The following is a 21,144-nucleotide window of genomic DNA, read 5'->3' on the forward strand; positions in this document are numbered from 1 at the left end:
GAGAAAGCTGGGTTTCCAATGAAAGCCCTTAGGCAGAACACTATGAATGAATGAATGAATGAATGATGAATGAATGAACAATGTAGACCTAATAAATTAAGTCAGTGTCTTACTATGCTTTATGCTCTATCTAAAATGATATATGTGGTTGGTATAATGTCTTGGCCACTTTTTACCCCTAGGAAAGACCCAGTACTCAATTTGACAATAAGTGGATACTAAGGTCGCTCTGGAGGCAAATATTAGGTAATCTATGGAGAATCCTTGGCCTCATCTTGCCAAATACCATCTTGCTATCACCAATCTCATCAATGCCAAATAACCTAGTAGTTGATACAGTGTCTTTAAATAACGAACTGAAAAAAAAAAACGTAACTAGATCCAACAAGTGATAGAATGAAGAAGAATGAATTTCACAGAACTTAATGAGCGAGTTTCATATTGTTTACATTATAGTTATGTTCGCAGAGGAAGTAGAGGGAGTACATCTTGGAACAAATTCTTCAGGGGACATATTCTCTTCTATTGCTGGTCCATCTGACTCAGTTGAAGCTGAAACTGAAACAGCAGAGATGGCAACTCCAGCAACAGCATCAATAGAAGCATCAGCAGTTCATACAAGAAAGCACACAAATGTAATTTTGAAGGAACAGAGCACTGCATTATTGCAATTAAAAATAAAGAAGGCAAAATTGGAAATGGAAGCTGCGGAAGTTATGTTGTGTGTGGCCAGAAAGAAAGAACAACTTATAGATATTGAGCTAGCAAAAACTCAGAAGTTTCCCAAAGGCTAGGCATAATGTGCAAGCAATTTTATTAGTAATAATAATAATAATAATAATAATAATAATAATAATAATAATAAAAATAAAAAAAATATTGTGCTATAATAAAAAAAATCATAACATAAATATGTATCTTTAAAATAGAAGATAGTTATTATTTATTAATAATTAAAACTATCCAATGATGTTTACATGAAGTGAGTGGGTAACAGATAACTAGATCCTTTATTATTATTATTATTATTATTATTATTATTATTATTATTATTAAGGCTTTCAATTAGTTTCTCGTAAAAAATTAAAAAAAAAAAAAAAAGAGACCCCAAAATTGAAACCTCATCTACCAACAACAATGAAATTGCCCTTGAGCAAATCAGATCTAAATCTCTTTTTGTTTCGAGATTTGGTTCCAAAGTTAACTCAAACAGTTTAGTGGCTTCTCTTAAAAATCAATTAGTACTTAGGTTTCTTTTGGTAACTAAACTCAAAACCAAATTTCAAACCTATTCTTCCTTCCATGTAGTTGTGGATGAGAGGGATTTTGATTTGATAAATAATCCTGAAGTTCGGCCTGCTTGTTGCCTAATTACACAATTTTTTGGGAAACTCAAACCTGAATAGCATTTCTTGCATTCTACAAGTTCAAATTCAGTTGATTCTCATGGAAATGCCTCTTAGTCTTACCTGCTATCACTATTAATATGTAATTCCAATAGTCATCTTGAGATTTTTATCAAAATGTTTGTGGGCTTAATACGAAATGTGATGAAATTTTCCAAAATGTAGTGAATAATAATGATATCATTACCTGCCTTATTGAAACATGGTTATCTGAATCTGTTGTTAACCCTTTGCAGCGCAAATTAAATTTTTATGTTTTTCATTTCATGGATCATAACAAAGCTTCGATCAATTTTTTTTTTTCAACATTGTAGCTCTGCACACAATTTCAAAACATAGATGGCACCTCTATATATACTCAAGAGGTGGTTCCTTGGTGGAATATCTGTGCCATAAAATTTAGAAAGAAGAAAATGATGGTTCTTCTGAACAGTAGTAGTAGTAGTAGTAGTATTTATTTATTTAACCTGGTAGAGATAAGGCCGTCAGGCCTTCTCTGCCCCTCTACCAGGAGATTCCAACTACAATATCAACAATAAAATTACAATTAGTATTAAATTTACAATTACAATTACAAACAATATTACAATTAGTATTAAATTTACAATTACAATAAAATCAAAGTACGAAAAGATTACCTGAATAATTAAAGCTAGATAATTTATCATAGAGAAACAAAGAATATTTTATATTTACTGAATTACAAATTAAATCTAGAATAACAAAATTGTATAGTGATGAAATTACTGAATATTGAAATATTTTGTGATAGATTAAAGAAACTATTTACAAGTAATCAATTACTGACCAAGTGCCTAGTAAGTTTTCGTTTGAATTCAATTTTATTTCGACAGTCCCTGATGCTAGCAGGTAGCGAATTCCAGAGTCTTGGCAGGACTATTGTGAAAGAAGATGAGTATGAGGAGGTGCGATAGGATGGTATTGTTAGTATTGTTTCATGACGAGAGCGTGTGTTCAGATTATGGTGGGAAGAAAGGTAAGTGAAGCGAGACGACAGGTACGAAGGAATAGAAGAGTTCAAGATTTCGAAGAGAAAGAGAAGTGAATGTAAATTTCTTTTCTTATCTAGTTTAAGCCAACCTATTGCTTCCAGGGATGGGGTAATATGATCATATTTACGAACATTGCTTACAAAACGTACACACAAATTATGAGCACGTTGAAGTTTCATTTTGTTGTCGCTGGAGAGGTCAGTCAGTAAAATGTCCGCATAGTCGAAATAGGGAAATGCAAGTGTCTGCACAAGGGACTTTTTTAAGCAAGAGGGGAGATGAACATTTATCCTTTTTAGCACATGGATAATAGAATATACTTTTCTGCAGGTTTCTGTGATTTGCATGGCCCAGTTGAGATTATTATCCATGTGAATGCCAAGATTTTTTACTGAAGAACTGAAAGGGATATGCACTGTACTTACTTTAACAGGGGAAATGTCGAGGTGTTTTACAGCGTCGGTTTGCAGTTTGTGTCCTAATATAATTGCTTGTGTCTTTCCAGGATTGATTTTAAGACGAAGTTTCTTTATCCATGTCACAATCGAGTCAATGTCTTCGTTCAATTTATCTATAGCGTCATTTACTCGGTCTAAGCGGGAAGAGTTGTAGCATTGAAGGTCGTCAGCATACAAGTGATAGTTACAATGCCTTACAAGAGATGTAATATCATTGACATATATTGTGAACAACAATGGTCCGAGTACCGACCCCTGTGGTATACCTGATGTTATGTCAAGCCAGGAGGAGCTTCGATTCCCGGATACAACACGTTGTTGTCTTTCCCGTAAGTAGGATTCGAACCAACTCACAGCAGTCTCTGACAAATACATATTTCTCAATTTATGGGTGAGCAGGTCAAAATTTACAGAGTTGAAAGCTTTGCTAAGGTCAAGAAGTGTTAGTATTGTTACTTTATTAGAGTCGATTGCTTCACGAATGTCTTCGGTCACTTTAAGTAGAGCAGTGCTTGTGTTGTGTCCAGCTCTGAAACCTGACTGATACTCGTCGAATAGTTTGTGTTCGTTCATGTAGTTAGTAATTTGTCTGTGTACGATTCTTTCCAGTGCTTTTGAAATGGCTGGCAGGATACTGATTGGTCTATAGTCGTTCAGGTCGGTGGGAACTTTGACTTTTGGAAGAGGAAGAACGGAAGCTTGCTTCCATATTTTAGGGAAAGTTGAAGTGATTAAGGAACTATTGAATATATGTGCAATCGTAGGTATTACTATCTCTTGTATTTTCTGTATAAGTATTATGCTAATGTTGTCCGGCCCTTGGGCTTTTGTCTTGATGCGTCGGATGGCTTTCATTACGTCAATGGGAGTGACGTCGTAAAATAGAATTTGTCTCGAGTTGGGGGAACTGAGTCAGACAAAACTGTGTCTTGTTTCGTTGTGTCGTTCAAGCTCGGGTCCTTTACAAAGTGTTCGTTTAAGCGGTCAAGTGGGATGGGAATGTCTGCTTGTTCACTAGCCCTTCCAAGTCCAATAACCTTCAGCTACTATGCTGCAAAAGGTTAATACAAATTTGTTTCCTAATAATTATACTGTGTTTCGTGCTGATAGATTGTTTGAAGATATCAACAAAGTAAAAGGTGGGGTGTCTTAATGGCTATTAGTAACCAGATACCTTTTACACATCAGAGATATGATTTAGAATTCATTAATGAATGCATTTATATTGAAATTAAAATGCCTGATAGTTGTAATTTGCTAATTGGAAATCATTATTTCCCACCTGATACAGATCATAAACATTTAAAGTCTTATCTAAATTTTATTGAAAACAATCTTGATACCCACAACTTTAGAATTGTTATCCTCGAGGATTGCAATGCTCCTGGCATGGATTGGTCATCTGGTTGCATTCTTAATGATATTCATTATTACGCTAAAATTCTCAGGATTTATATTCCTCTTCTTGTCTTCTAAGACTAAACCAAATTAATCTTATGAGAAATAATAAAACTCTTCTCGATTTTGTTTTACAACTGTCTATAACTGTTCAGTTAATCTTGCTAATCATTCACTAGTTTTGGAAGATGTTCATCACCCATCTACTTGTATTGATCTGGGAGTTAATTCACCATCACCATTACAGAGACAAAATCAATCTTATTTAAATTGAATGGTCATTGCAGAAAGGGTATAAGTCATGAAAGACGCGAAAATGTGTTAAGAGTGCCATTGCTTTCTCCAGATCTATACACACGTTTTCATACAGAAATGGGACAAATTTGCTCATTCTCAGTGCAAATCAGAGTACCATAGGCAGGCAGTCATTGCAGAAAGGGGACAAGTCAATGACTTATCTTCTTTCTGCACTGACTGACTGGACGTGACGCAACTGAGTGCAGCTGGCCTAATAAGTTACGCACCCATGAGCTGATAAGAAAAATGACAGATAAGCTAGAAGTAGTAAGTGATCCAGGAGAAGAAAGCTGTGTTATTAATGGTAAACATAAATGCAATGAAATTAACTACCACAGAAAAGTAATTAAGAAAAATAAACGGAAGGGAGTGGAACATGTCAATTGGTTTGGGAAGACTGTAGCAGCCTGTATGACAGAAGAACAATGTGGGTAAGAAACAACTCATTATTTGTTTAGATGCTATATATTAGCTAACTCCGAATACTCCGAATACATTTCATTGAGTAGATGTATCATCCTTTCTATGTTATAGTAAGTCAGATGTTCAGATAAAATGTGGAAAGAATGCTGCAATTTCGATTATTTCACTTTCAGTCAGATAAAGATTCTTTTAGCTATTTTATGCTGTAGTACTTCTCCTGTGGTATGCGATTTTCATTGTCCAAGAAGGATAAATTGAAATATTTATTTAGCCTGCATATGGATTGAAATTACTTTATGACTCAGATGTGAAATGATATACTGAAATAATCACATTAATCACAGTAATACATTACGTAGTTACATACTATCATGTTTTTTATGTAAATTATAGATATAAGAAAAAATGTTTTGAGAATCTTACCAATGAAGATTTGAATTATGCGATTACAATTAATTTCTTCGATACCAAAGATGAAGAAGATCATCATTTACAAACATTGATAAAACTCCAAAAAATAAAATCAAGGCGTCATAGGTTTGAGAGTGGAATTCTAAGGAAAGGTTCATACAAATATTATTTTATTAAGAGTGATAATAGTAGGAAGGAAGGGATAAATCGTAATACAGCAAATGCCAGTAGGGTCTACAGTTATGCAGTACTATAATTTACAGTTTTCAATTTAACCTTTACATTCAGGTGCCATATCTCTCGAAACAGAACAACTGATTGAAGTGAAGAGAATAATCCTACTAACCCTATCATGTGCTGAATACAATTTCACGATCACATGAAGCTTGGACCCATCAAACAGGTTAAATTTAATGACTTTGTTTATCCACCCGCTTCCAGTTAACAAGGGGTAGCCACTGGGCCAGTGGTAGCCTACGAGACCCTTATTATCTTTTCTTCTTTCATGTTAAGGAATTTCTGTTCTAAATTGTCCATTTTTGTAACACATTAGGTCTTGAAATCCAAGTTCTGTCAGCAGTCAGGAGATAAAGCAAGCTTTAGGACTGTGAAACAGCTGTCCGTGTCCGTAAACGAGAGTTAAATTTATCATTATTTCTATATTATTTCAGTTGGTACTTAAAAATCTGTCCGCATATGAGGAGTGTCTGTACCTTGTAGGTGTCTGTAAGGAGAGGTTTCACTATATTATATTTAGTCTTTCCATGTTATCTTTCAGAGTTTTTCATTGTTCTATACCTTGGTCAATTGTGCAATCATTTTTCTGACAAATGTCAAGTGTGAGGGTGGGTTGATTATTGTGGCCCCACGTTGGGCGCCATTTGAGGGTGGGTGCGTCTCGATGTTGCGTGAGATTCACTCAGGGTAGCCGAGGTACGGTTGTGGTGTAGGATGATGTCAGGAATATTACCAAGCCGGCTACTTATATAAAAGGCAGTGTAAACTCCAAAACTATAAGTTTATTGTCGTATTCACTTGGTAAACTCTAGAGTATGTATTTCTGGCTGACTTATAATTCAATCGTTGGTCGCACTTCTGTATCGACTCTATGGCAGCTCTAAATAAGCTCTATCCGATACTATAAATTCAATACTATGCCCAGTACACTATGATCGACGCTCCTAAACGTTGACGAGTAGTCTCGCTGATGACAACGTTCTATCTATCGAGTCTTCGCCGGAAGGAAGACTATTAAGTTGGGCCGCCGACACCAAAAAAACTCAGTGTGTCGTGCCATCGACACGAAAAGAAGTCGTAGTCCTGTCGACGCAAAACGAAGTAGCTATTGCGCCCTGTATGTAGGGCCGCCGACACGATAAGAAGTTGTGTTTGTGCCCTGTATGTAGGGCCGCCGACACGATGAGATGTTGTGATCGTCTCCGCTCCCCGTCACCCTTATTTATAAAAACCTATCCTACGCTAAAACTACCTATCCTATTGGTTAAAAACTACGTCACTTAACTGGCCTAAAATCTATTCCCTATTGGTCCAAAGTGACCTCATAAGCTGAACCACGATCTCTTCTTATTGGGCGCGAAATACGTCATGTCTAAATTTAGACTTTGGATTTCCCATAACATCTAATTAGTTTGTCGATTTTGGAGAACCCCGTTCTTTGGAAAACCCAAGCTTGCAATTACTTTCCCACGGGTCTAGTCCAACTTTAGGATTTTTACGCTTCAGCGAGTCTCTATATACAATACCGCACAAGGTGGCTGTAAATCTGTCCGATGCTGACAAGTGACGAAACACCTGTGTGGGAAGCTAATTCTAACGAAGTCGCCAGAACATCCCCGCGATTACATGTAACAAAAATATGGAGATATCATTTCGCTAATAAATCGGTCTCTCCCTCTCCTAATTACTGCTTCAAATGCCCATCTACATAACCATTGGAAATTCCCGAAAGAGTTTCCAATGTTATGAGATGTCCCCGCTTTCTGCCTATAACTAGCCTCATAGTTCCCCTTCGCGGTCAGCCGGTGATACATTATTTACAATACAATCAGATTACAATGTCACTACAAACAATTACAATAAATATTACATATATCTTCACAAGCCTTTCTATGTACACAACTCTCACACAATAAGCACAACAATGTACAATTTATATTCACATTTACATATGTACAATACCATTCATTCACATATTTACATTTATTTATTCATTGATCAATTACACACTCTGCGTGCTTGGTTGTACCAGCCGCGCTGTACAGGTTCACCTGGCTGTACGCGTGAGACTAACTATCCTTACTCTTTCTCATTCCTGCCTCCTTGCCTCTCCTGTTTGAAAGGCCTCAAGAGTTGCTTGTGGTACCTTCCAACAGGTTTACTTTTTCCCCTTTCTACCAATTCGAAAGTATGGTCTCCGTATTTACTTTTAATTTCGTAGGGCCCCTTGTACAGTAACTCCATGCGTGAGTAACGTCCTCTAAGGGCGGAAGATAACTTCACGTCCCTTAGCAGTACCAAATCGCCGGTTGTGGGCTCCCATTTGTGGTGATATCTTTTGACTTTACCGAGTCTATACTCAACTCAGCCTTTTTCCTGATTCGGTCGAAGGCTAGTTTACACAGTAGTTCCGCACTAGGAGGCTCACTCTCCTGTATTGCCTGCGGCAAACTCTTTATCATGAGATCGGGATCGATCCCTAACATAAGTTTGATCGGAGCTATTCCGGTCGTTGGATTGATAGAGTGGTTCATGACTCTCTCAATCACCTCACATTGCCTAAACCAGTCCTTATGATTTCGGTGACACAGAATACGGAGATACAATGATATATCCCTAAGCGCTCTTTCGCAGGGATTACCGCTGGGAAAGTATGCGGAGCAATTGTACAGCTTCACACCCGCATCTTCCAGCCTTTTGCAAAACACTTTCGATTTATGTACCGACACATTGTCACTGAGCACCGCTGTTACCGGACCGTAAGTCGGTATGTAATCTCTAACCAGCTTGTCAGCACACAACTTACTAGAGATATTTCTTAAAGGGTAAATCTTTACAAATTTTGTGAATACATCGTACGTAAAAAATATGTACCTGTGTCCGAAGGACGATGTGGGCATTGGACCGTGTTCGTCCACTGCTACAAGTTCATTCTTTTTACCCCTGATAATGACCTGTGGTACATTGTCATACCATACATTTAGAAGTTTCGCCTTCTGGCAGACCTCGCAGCGAGATATTACCCTTCTAACCTTCTTTGACAGTTGCTTAATATAAAATGATTCTGACATAGTTAAAATAATCCTATCACTCCCAGAGTGACACATAGATAGGTGAAAGTTATTTATAAGTTCATTCTCCATACTCGCAGGTATGTATATCTTCCACTTCTGGACATCCCTACCATGCAATTTATACAGGATACCAGAGCGCAATCCATACACTTCATCTTTCACCTGTGAGATTTCTCTAGCTTTGTCCATTAAGGCCCTTATCGTGGAATCCTCCTGCTGCAAATCTGCAATTCTCCGAAATTTTCCCGTCAGAGCTCCATTCCTCGTGGAATCAATTTTCATCACGGCAATTTCGTACGCGGGGGCGGTGATAGTTTCCGGTAGCCCCGATTTGGAATTCAAACGAGAGAGACAATCACCAAAGATATTGTCTGCCCCCGGAATATGTCTAATCGTCACATCATGAGCCAAAATTTCGTGCACATATCTAGATATTCTAGAGTTCGTCAATTTGCATCTACTCAGAAACGCTAGGCTTACATGGTCAGTAAATATGATGATCTGCCTATTAAAGATATACTGACGGAACTTCTGTAGTGCGAAGTACACAGCAGAAATCTCTAGTTCCGTGATTGATGCATTGCTTTCGGTACGCGACAGTCCCCTAGACGCTGTGGCAATCACATGTCGCTTGTTATCTTCATCTGTCTGACATAGAATTGCTCCATATCCATATGAAGACGCATCAGTATAAATCTGAAAAGGTAGGCTGTCGTTAGGCCTTTCCAACAGAATTGAGTCGGCGAAAAGCAGTTTCGTTCGATCGAATGCTTCCTGCTCTGCCGACCCCCACCTGAAGGGTGTATCCTTCTTCAACAATGCTCTGAGTGGGGCTACATGCTTAGCATAATTGACGAGAAACCGATTCTGGTATTGTAGGATACCTAAATATCTACGAACCTGTTTCCGGTTCCGCGGCGGCGGGATCCTCGAAATGCTCTGAATTCTCTCTTGGTCTGGTCTAATTCCGTCAGACGAAACTACGTAACCCAGGAAAACTGTCTCAACTTTAAAAAATGCTGTTTTCCCCAGCTTGACTGTCATACCAGCCTCTCTCAATTTAGTGAGTACAAAATCAATATCTCTAATATGCCTATCAACATTATTGCCATATATAAGAAAATCGTCAATGTACTGTGCCAGAAAACCTTTCGTCGAATCACCAAAAATTATATCAAGTGCCCTTAGTAGCGCAGATCCAGAACTCGCGATGCCGAATGGGCATCGGGTATACTGATAAACTTTCCCGTTATGTAAGAACGCGGTGAATTTTCTCGAGTCCTCGTCCAGCGGAATCTGCCAATACGAACTGGTCAAGTCCAGACTAGTGAATATAGAACAGTCACTGATACGGCCTAACAAAGTGTCCACTGACTCCGTCCTGAAATTATCTTTAACTGAAAACGAGTTAACGTGTCGGGCATCGATCGTTACTCTTAAGCTTCCATTGGGCTTCCTAACCCAGCACAATGCATTTACGTAAGGCGAGTCTGATACTTCTATAACTCCATCTTTTAACATATCATTTATGACTTCGTCCGCCTGATCCCGTAAAGATAGGGGGATGGGTCTACATTTATGCCGAAATTCCTCCATTCCTACCACCTTAATTTTGTGTGTATACACTCTACACAGACCCGGCGCGTCTGAAAAGACATTTAAATGGCTTCCTACAACATCCATTAAGTGTTTTCTTTCACTCTCCCTCAGGCCGTGTGCCTGGTTAACTTTATCTCTCACTATTTCGAAAGTATCTCTCCTCCTATTGTTATACGCGTCTACCTGCCTAAGATCGCCCGGCGAAATCTCATTACAATATCTGACCCTACCGCTAAAGAGATTACGTCCTATTTGTCTCGCCTGGACTAATTCGCCGATGCACAACTCGCATTTTCCGCAGTCTACTTGACACACTCCCCTAGTTACCTCGTTACCTTCCCACGGATTAACCTCTATAATTACATTCTTACAAATTTTGAGATGCTCTACGAAAAATAACTCTTCCTGTAATTCTATCTCTCCCGCGGTTCTTTCGTCTATCTCCGATCGAGCATTATTCCTACTGAATGGGACATGGCCTACATTGCCGTTACCTGCCGTAACCCCTAGTCTGTTTTCCCTGAAATCTAATAGCGCGTGCCATTCATAGAAGCTTTCTACTCCAATAATGATGTCGGTAGTCAACCTTTGTATCACAAGAAAAATAGCATTTAATTTCACGTCTCCGCACTCTTAACTCGAACCATACTTGATATTTTACCTTTTCCTTCTTCTTGCTTAGGGCGCCCGCACAGTACAGTGAACATATGGGTAACGTTTGCAGTTTTATTCCTGAATCCCTAACCTTTTGAAAAAATTCCAAGCTGCATACGTTATTTGTGGAGCCCGAGTCCAACAACACACAACACTTTATCCCAAATGTTTTAGCATCTATATAAGGCAATACATAAGTCTCATTATTTTCTAATTCTGGGTTAGTAATCTCGCTCTGTCTCTTTACGCTTACCGCGTTGGTGGATTCTTTTGATAATGGCTTACTGCACTTAGCTACAGAAATCTCCGAATCCTTGAGACTTCTGTCTAGCAGTTTCCCGAGTGTGATGCAGTCGGTTCCACCGCTACCTCGTCTCTATTTCTACAATTTATAGGCTCCCGGCCCATATTCATCCTGACCGGACTTTGCTGACGTCCGTTCATGTATCTATTCCTACTTTGTCCCACGTTACACGGTGTAGGGGGCCTATTGCACCCTTGTGAGGCCATTTCTTGTAGGACGTCTCGCCTACCTCTCTCCTGCTCTTGTCTCCTCCAATCACCTCGATTTTGCGGTCCCCTGCTAAAATTAGGCTGCCAGAATCCCTGTCTGTAATTCCTGTTCCGAAGCCAGTGTGGTTGGGTTCTAAGCCTATTATTTCCATTTTCTTGTCTTCCCGTGTACCATCGTATGTGGTTAACCCTACGCACGGGACCAACACCTCCTCTATCGTTTCTCATCCTGTTATGACTACTCTGGTTATTCCTAATATTATTGTAAGGACCCCCAAAGGGCGGGTCACTCCTCTCCCTGTTGGGACCATTCCCTCCGTTCTGACCATTTTGGTACCGACTATATGCATTGTTGGGGCTCGTGTCACCGCCCCAGCTACTCTGATTTTGGGCTCCTGTCCTTGGGGATGAAAAGGCCGTACTTGCCCCCTTCCCCGCTTTCTGGTCGGTGGGGCTTGAACCCTTTCCTTTACCATGTTCATAATCTGCCTGTCCACTACATTCATAGTGCGTGGCGTCCGAACCATCCAGCGCAGTCAATAAATCTATTGTTTCCCCGAAGTCTCGGGGCCCTGCTACGATCAGATTATATCTGATGTTCTCTGGATACTGCGAAATCACAGTTTGGGTCAGCTCTGAATCCGGTATCGGCGGATTGAGGCTTTTCCCTTTCTTGACAAGTTCGAGAAAATAATCTATCATAGAAACGCCTCTTCCCGCGTCAAACCTGCTCTGATTAATTTCCTTCCTAATTCTTTGTTGTTGTCTTTGTCCCCAGTATCTCTCCAAAAATTTTTCTCTGAATTCCTCATATGTGACATTATCCCCTAGGGCCACTAGCGCCCAGCTGAGTGGTCGGCTCTTTAGGCTCTTTCGTACAACAGTCATTTTTAAGTCATCCGGCACCCCTCTTACTCTAAAGTATGTTTCCAGCTCACTTATGTAATTATGTGGGTTTGAAAATTCAACCTCATCAAAAATAGGGTAACCAGTCTCATTCATAATGTGGGTGGGGTACTGAGGACGGCCTAAATATGCCTTGTCGTTTACATTCATCAACTCACTGCGCACATCATCCCGTGAGGTCTGACATTCCTCACCAACACTATTGTTAACATGTCTTACATTTATGTTACTACCTGATGCCGGGCTCTCACTTGTGCCCTCTTGTCTAGAAACTGCACGGTCCGAGTTGCTATCTCCGCTTAAATTTGCGGGACTACCCCCATTTAGTACGTCGTTTATTGAGTTTAATTTACTTCTTAATTCTTCCAAACATTCGTTATCCGCCCTTTCTTTATTATTTATGGCTCGCTTGAGACCGTCCACTTCCTGATCCATCTCACCTATTTTCTCTTCCACCGAATTCTGAATCTCTCGAACCTTCTCCACTATCGCTTCCTCAACAGCTGATTTTAGATCGCTATTCTCTCTCTTAGCGCTATCTCTAACTCTAACTTCTAAATCCTTCATACTTTCTGACATCCTATCCATAGCTATCTTCAATTGGTTCTCCATTCCGATCCCATTCTCGGTTAATTTCCCCTCTAGCTTCTCTTTTTTGTCCTCCATCTTGTTTCCTCTCTCCGCTAATTTTGCAATATGATCTCTAATCTCTCTCGAACTTTCCCCCAATCTATTTTCCATTTGTTTTATTTGTTCTCTACTTTCCCTCAGAATCTGCTCTCTACTTTCCCTAGAGTTGTTCTCTAATTTAGTTTCCATTTGTTTTATTTGATCTCTACTTTCTCTTGAGTTGTTGTCTAATTTATTTTCCATTTGCTTTATTTGTTCTTTACTTTCCCTCAGAATCTGCTCTCTACTTTCCCTAGAGTTATTTTCCATGAATTGTCTCATCTGCTCCCATAACTGTTCCAGCGTCATTTCCCCTTTGCCACTGTCTCTACTCTGTTGCTTTTCCACCGTTCGCTCTCCCTCTATTTCCTGTCCTGCGTTATTCTCGACCTCCTCCCTAATTTCCATAATTTCCTCATCCTTCCTTTGCTCCATGGTTCCCTTGTTTCTATTTCCTCGCCTTTCTCGTATTTTCCTAACTACTTTACTCCTATGGCTACATAGTATCATCTATATGCTACTCTGTCATCTATCCGACACTTGCTTTCCCAATAATAATCTAACTAGGCCTGTATTTGCACTCTACTCACTTCCAACAAATTACGCAATACACTTATTTCACTCTTTCCCCCAAAATATCACACACAAAAAATACATATATGCACCCAAAATATCACACCAGAAATTGAAACATATACACTTTATAATTATTCCCCCAAAATATCATATACATATATACACACATTTATACATCTTCCCTTCATACTTGCCACCGTCTCTCCGAGTTGCCTTCTCTGGTGGTCTCCGTGTTGCCTTCTCTGGTGTTGTCGTGTTGTCGCGATGGCCTGGTTCTATTCCCGCCTTCCAGCGTCATTCCTCGGCTATGCAGGGCTGAACTGCTCCGTCCAGTCCTCCGCGTTGTTTGGTGCTGTGTTCGCACCCGGGGCCGGTCACTGGAACAGCTATCTTCCTTCGAGCCCCACGTTGGGAAGCGCCATTTGAGGGTGGGTTGATTATTGTGGCCCCACGTTGGGCGCCATTTGAGGGTGGGTGCGTCTCGATGTTGCGTGAGATTCACTCAGGGTAGCCGAGGTACGGTTGTGGTGTAGGATGATGTCAGGAATATTACCAAGCCGGCTACTTATATAAAAGGCAGTGTAAACTCCAAAACTATAAGTTTATTATCGTATTCACTTGGTAAACCCTAGAGTATGTATTTCTGGCTGACTTATGATTCAATCGTTGGTCGCACTTCTGTATCGACTCTATGGCAGCTCTAAATAAGCTCTATCCGATACTATAAATTCAATACTATGCCCAGTACACTATGATCGACGCTCCTAAATGTTGACGAGTAGTCTCGCCGATGACAACGTTCTATCTATCGAATCTTCGCCGGAAGGAAGACTATTAAGTTGGGCCGCCGACATCATAAAAACTCAGTGTGTCGTGCCGTCGACACGAAAAGAAGTCGTAGTCCTGTCGACGCAAAACGAAGTAGTTATTGCGCCCTGTATGTAGGACCGCCGACACGATAAGAAGTTGTGTTTGTGCCCTGTATGTAGGGCTGCCGACACGATGAGATGTTGTGATCGTCTCCGCTCCCCGTCACCCTTATTTATAAAAACCTATCCTACGCTAAAACTACCTATCCTATTGGTTAAAAACTACGTCACTTAACCAGCCTAAAATCTATTCCCTATTGGTCCAAAGTGACCTCATAAGCTGAACCACGATCTCTTCTTATTGGGCGCGAAATACGTCATGTCTAAATTTAGACTTTGGATTTCCCATAACATCTAATTAGTTTGTCGATTTTGGAGAACCCCGTTCTTTGGAAAACCCAAGCTTGCAATTACTTTCCCATGGGTCTAGTCCAACTTTAGGATTTTTACGCTTCAGCGAGTCTCTATATACAATACCGCACAAGGTGGCTGTAAATCTGTCCGATGCTGACAAGTGACGAAACACCTGTGTGGGAAGCTAATTCTAACGAAGTCGCCAGAACATCCCCGCGATTACATGTAACAAAAATATGGAGATATCATTTCGCTAATAAATCGGTCTCTCCCTCTCCTAATTACTGCTTCAAGTGCTACTGATATAGGGTTTAACACATTTAACAAGTTTTCTGCATTATGCTTAATTTGAAATTCACTTACTTTTTTCGAAACCAAGCTGTGAATTTTGTCTCTGTTCTCTTCACAAATTTTCATGAATGTAGGGCAATTGTTTGTGTAGGCCTATGTAGTGAGACAACTCACAAGTGTGTTCTGTCTCAAATCTTGTGGTAATATTAATGACTAGTGCAACCCAAAAGCACAAAAAGCATAACAGCACTTTAGACATACCTAAACATGATTTTGTTATCAAACTGTCTTGATGAAACAAATGTTAGAAGCGCAATAAAGCATAATATTTAAAACAGAATGTAAAATGAATTGTCTGCTTCAATGCACTATTTATAACACTTGTGATCAACAATTATAACAATGAGAAGCTGGTTTTTCAACAATGGAAATTTCAAACTTAAGAATTTAAGTTACAGTTTAAATTCTTAACTATAAATATATTTGTAGTTCTGTGAGTTCGTCCCTGAAGAAGATGGCAGAACTAGCCGTCGAAAGCTTGGAAGCTAATCTTCAACTCACCTGGCTGAGAACCCGAGAAGAGTTATTCTACATCAAACGCCGGGAAAGCCTCAAGTCATACAGCTGTGGTGTTATCCGCCATGTTTAACTGTTTGTTAAATGAGTTAACGGCCTGAAATCCTACATTTAAAGTTAACAACCGGTTAAGAACCTGTTAAGCCAAACTGGTGTTGAACAAATGGAAAAACTGTATTTAACAAACTGTTGAAGGTTTAACAGTCGTTAAGTGTTCTAACAATACTTGGACAAACCGGCCAATTGCCTTATAGATGATACAACTAGTCCAAGTTCATCTGCTAGTGTCAGTAATGAAATGTGCAAAACACCATCAGCAATGAAGCTGAGAAGAAATGGAGTCAGGCAATGTAATTTAATGCAAAAAAATTACTCAAAGTCAACTTAGCTCCCTTTTTTGTTGAATTGTTCAACAGACAGATATAGAAAGAAAGTGTTTCTTGCATATAGTATCCAGAATTTATCAAGTTAACACAAATGTTGCGGCCTGGTTACTGTCCTCCCTCATGCAGTGATGTTGCTGAACCCCTTCTTGAAGACATTTATAGGAATGAACGAGATTAATGTTTCCGAAATGTAAGTGAACAAACTGTTTGTATGAGTTTAGATGGCTTGTCAGATATTCATAATGAACCAATAGGTTGTGTGACAGTGATCACAGAAGCTGGTGATGTGAACTTATACATCAGGTCACCCACACACTTCTGATTATGTGACTGAAATTGCTGTGGATTCTGTGAAATGTTGTGACAGAGAAGTCAGATGTAGTGTTAGAAGTTTTATTACTGATTACGTAAGTAATATGTCAAATATGAGAGATGCTCTTAAGAATCATAAAGACCTTGATATGATTACGTATGGTAGTTCTGCTCATATTTTGAACCTTCTATTGGGTTGGTGCATAAGTTCTTAGCATTTTTCTGTACTTTCATTTATATAACTGTACTATAGTGACACAGCTACCATAGCAACGAAGAACAGTACGAACTTATGTACCAACCCAATATCTCAAGATTTATATAAAATGCTTCAAATGTGAAAGAACATGGCATAGAAATTGTAAAATACTTTCGCAACAATCACTTTGCAAATCTCATATTCAAAAATGAAGGTGGACAGTCATTAATAGAGCAACCCACATTACACTTTATTTTTTTATAATTATGCTTTATATTTTTTCTAATTTTATTTTAAATTTCTTTTAATATAAATAATACGTAACAATGTCTTTTATACCAATAAACGTAAGTCAAATACTGTTTATGTATATCATCAAACTGAATTCTTTTGCCACTTATATTAGTTTGCAGGATAGGTATATAGTTTATAAAAGAATACACTGTAAGCAATCTAGTTATGAAATGAATGAAAATCTAGTCATCCTTGTCACGTCACTCACACTTTCCAAATGAACAACACCCTCTTGAAGTTAATTTTGATTAATTGCAAGTTGTAAGTGAGACCGTAGATTTTTGTTCTGTCAGACAGGACTGTTTAGAGTTCAAAATCCAATTGAGAGTAGAAAAGCTTCTTTCAACTGAAGCAGATGATGAAGAAACCATAATTTCCTTCATTGCCAGCTTACTTAGGATAGGCATCTTCATGAAATGTTTCTGCCAGAAGGATAAGGCAGAAATTAAAGACAAATTTTCTCCATGTACCATTGCTGCATATGTTGATATTTCTTCCACTGGAACATCAATGGCAGAGAAACGTTTCAGTTCACCTGAAGTAAAACAGAAGAAATCTTCTCAGGAACATCTAATGTTGGATCTAAATTATTCTGCTGTATTTGATTGCAGAGTCCATCAGAAATTTTAGATACAGCTCTGAGTTGAAGTACAAGTTCTTAATTTTCAACCAGTCACTTTACAACAGCACTATCTTCACCATCTTCCAAACCAATCCAAGGTTTGATATTGATGCAATGATATTTTCCTGCCTTCAGCCATGTCCCAGCGAGTTATTACAGGAATTGTAGGTAGAACAAATGTTCCTGCTTCTTTTAGGCAGTCCAGCAATCTCTCCCTTCTAGTTGGAGTTTTTGCTAAAGCAGCCTTAACAGCTGCAATGAATTCATCAGCAATTTTTAGTGAAAATCTAATCTCTTCAGCACAAAGATGCAATACTCAACATGTAGAATGTAAAAGCTGAGGTGCAACTCCAGCCAGTTGCCTGCCAGCAGAAAACATATATGGTGCACTGTCTGATATTAAAACAATAAATTGCTTGCGTGAACACGAATAAGATCTGTGTATCAAGTATTAAATTTACTATAACATCAGCATTGCAGTGTTCAACAATTTTGGTTTTCACAAGACAGGGTTTTTCATTCACAACACCCAGTGGAGCAACAAGAATATTCACCCCTTACGATTCTTTATATCTGTTGTTTCATCAACCAATAGATGAATAGAATTTCCCTCACATTTTGGCTTAGTTTCCTGAAAGTCGTCTTCAGCACACTTTGTAAGATACCTTCTTAGAGTGGTTTCACTGGGAGCCGGCTGCATACATGTAGCTGTTGCTATCCACTGACGAAATCATTGGTTACGAAAGACATGCAATGGAATACCAGCAGAAGTGAATGCTTCCACAAGATCTTTCATATTATCCTTTGATTTTTCCATATGCTGCCATACTTGAGGTATCATACTGGCACATATGCTGCTAAGACCACCTGAAGATGAACCCTGTCCATCACTCTGCTTCCGAGATCTATGCTTAAAACTTTCCATGGGTTTCTGCACAATAGATTTTTTCGAAATTAATACTTCCTGAATATAAGGTATACAAAAGTTTCCCCTTTTCAGCCACAAAATTGTCTGCAGGAAACTCGCGAAACTTTTGTATCACAGTTACAGATGTTTTTGGCATCCTGGTATCAAACAGATGTGAACTCTTCTGATTCAGAGTGTGAACTGGCCATAAACTGTTAAAATTGTACTCTGTAATGTTATTTTAATTGTTGTCCTGTTCCTCACAGAACTACAAATATATTTATAGTTAAGAATTTAAACTGTAACTTAAATTCTTAAGTTTGAAATTTCCATTGTTGAAAAACCAGCTTCTCATTGTTATAATTGTTGATCACAAGTGTTATAAATAGTGCATTGAAGCAGACAGTTCATTTTACATTCCGTTTTAAATATTATGCTTTATTGCGCTTCTAACATTTGTTTCATCAAGACAGTTTGATAACAAAATCATGTTTAGGTATGTCTAAAGTGCTGTTATGCTTTTTGTGCTTTTGGGTTGCACTAGTCATTAATATTACCACATGATTTGAGACAGAACACACTTGTGAGTTGTCTCACTACATAGGCCTACACAAACAATTGCCCTACATTCATGAAAATTTGTGAAGAGAACAGAGACAAAATTCACAGCTTGGTTTCGAAAAAGTAAGTGAATTTCAAATTAAGCATAATGCAGAAAACTTGTTAAATGTGTTAAACCCTATATCAGTAGCACTTGAAGCAGTAATTAGGAGAGGGAGAGACCGATTTATTAGCGAAATGATATTTCCATATTTTTGTTACATGTAATCGCGGGGATGTTCTGGCGACTTCGTTAGAATTAGCTTCCCACACAGGTGTTTCGTCACTTGTCAGCATCGGACAGATTTACAGCCACCTTGTGCGGTATTGTAATCCATTTTGAATCTTGCGTACACCACTTTTAACACTTGAATATAATTAATTGATGAACTAGTGGATTTACTCGTGTTAAATATGTAATATTTGTCAGGCTTACAGCTGTTTCAGTGCTGCACGCACCATCATTAGAGCCTACTAAAGTTACCCATATTTTTCCAGTTCGTGGTCACTCTTACAACCAGTGTGACTAGGACTTCGGTTTGTATAGCATGATAGTCAAGAGGAAAGGAAATATTTACACAGTTGCAGAATATGCTCAAATTCTTCTAACCTGTAGGGTGAGTCCAGCTCTATTTAAGGTGATTGAAGGAAATGAGTATATCTTTGACTGGAGCCAAACTTTGACAGCTCTTTTCAAGAATAAGAAACCCGCAACGAAAGATCAGGATTTCAAAATTCAGTCATATACAAAACTGAAAAATTCTTCTATTGGGATCATGTCTGCTTCAAAGAGTTTTCTCGTTGTTACTGTACATATTCTTTTGGCAAGAGGACATGGCATTTAAGGGGTTAAGTACAGCTTACAGCAGTAAAATTTTGGAAATATTCAACATCTTTTCCTCCATTACTGTATCTTGTACAGTAATGAAAATTGGTATGTTTAAAACACTGTCGTGCTATATGAAAAAAAATATTTTTACGATTTAAAAAAAAAATTATTTACATTTTTTTTTAAATTCCATTCACTTTGTAGTGATGAAGCGTTTCCAACATAACTAAAAAACTATCTAACATTCTGTGATGAAATTTTTTTGTGTGTATTTGTACATGTCATATCTATAATATGGTGCAAGATCACTCCTCTACCTTTGATAGATTCTCTGATAAAAAATAAATTCATTTAAAAAATGGTCAAATTTCAGTATTTTTTTTCCAACACAAAATAAAAAAAAAATATATTATTTATTAAGGAATGTAGTTGAAAGAACATGATATTGTAAATATGAGTTTCAGCAGTAAGATAAAAGAGAGAGAACATGAAAAAGTTAACAAGTTTATGAGTTATGAGGGAAATGCTTCATCACTGCACAGTGAACTGCCACCATTTTTACTTTTGAAAAAGAAAAAAAAAAGTAATTTTTTTTAAATCGTAAAAGTATTTTTTTTCATATAGGAGAAGGACAGTGTTTCACACATACCAATTTTCATTACTGTACAAGATACAGTACTGGAGCAAAGAAATGTTGAATATTTCCAAAAATTTTATGCTGTAAGCTGTACCTAACCCCTTAACAGATTTAGATGTTCCAACAGTCCCACCAAACCCTGTGAAATCGAGCAAAGAAAATGATGTAAGGAGTCTACATATTTCTGTCAGAAGAACTAGGCTTTGCTAAGTTTCATCAATTTACTTGACTTTTGTTGTATCTAGCACATTTTTCTTAAAGAATTTCCTCGTGTTTTCTTTTTTTTACACAATAACTTTACCATTTCAAGTGGAATCTTTAATATTGTTTTGAAAATATGGTTGTGTTTACAAAAAAAGAAAGCATTTTACTTGTAATCATTTCTCACGAATTTTAAAGTATGATGAAACACAATGTTGTCCTTAAAACAGTATAAGTTGTGTATTCATATTCCTTGTGTAATCCTCTTTATTTAATCCTCAACAAGAAATCGCAGAAGGAAATTTGTTCTGCCATTTTTCCATGCATAGGGTAATTGAATAGAAGAATTTTTTTATTTTAGTAGGTTATTTTATGACGCTTTATCAACAGCTTAGGTTATTTAGCATCTGAATGAGATGAAGGTGATAATGCC

At 38.1% G+C, this 21,144-nt stretch overlaps 1 protein-coding gene across 10 annotated transcripts in view; it reads left to right on the forward strand.

Moving 5' to 3' along the window:
* LOC138699973 (thymidylate kinase) overlaps nucleotides 1-21,144 on the forward strand; it is a 150,646-nt gene that overhangs the window by 57,491 nt on the left and 72,011 nt on the right. Inside the window, exon 1 of one of the 10 annotated variants that reach the window (XM_069826231.1) lies at nucleotides 4,804-5,003. The exons of the other annotated variants lie outside the window; for them this stretch is intronic. Coding sequence (XP_069682332.1) covers nucleotides 4,819-5,003 — 185 coding nt within the window. The 5' untranslated portion in view covers nucleotides 4,804-4,818. Of the gene's footprint in view, nucleotides 1-4,803; nucleotides 5,004-21,144 lie in introns of those variants that run through there. 10 annotated transcript variants of the gene reach the window in all.

The sequence above is a fragment of the Periplaneta americana genome, chromosome 1, assembly GCF_040183065.1.
Source record: "Periplaneta americana isolate PAMFEO1 chromosome 1, P.americana_PAMFEO1_priV1, whole genome shotgun sequence".
Classification (NCBI taxonomy): Eukaryota; Metazoa; Arthropoda; class Insecta; order Blattodea; family Blattidae; genus Periplaneta; species Periplaneta americana.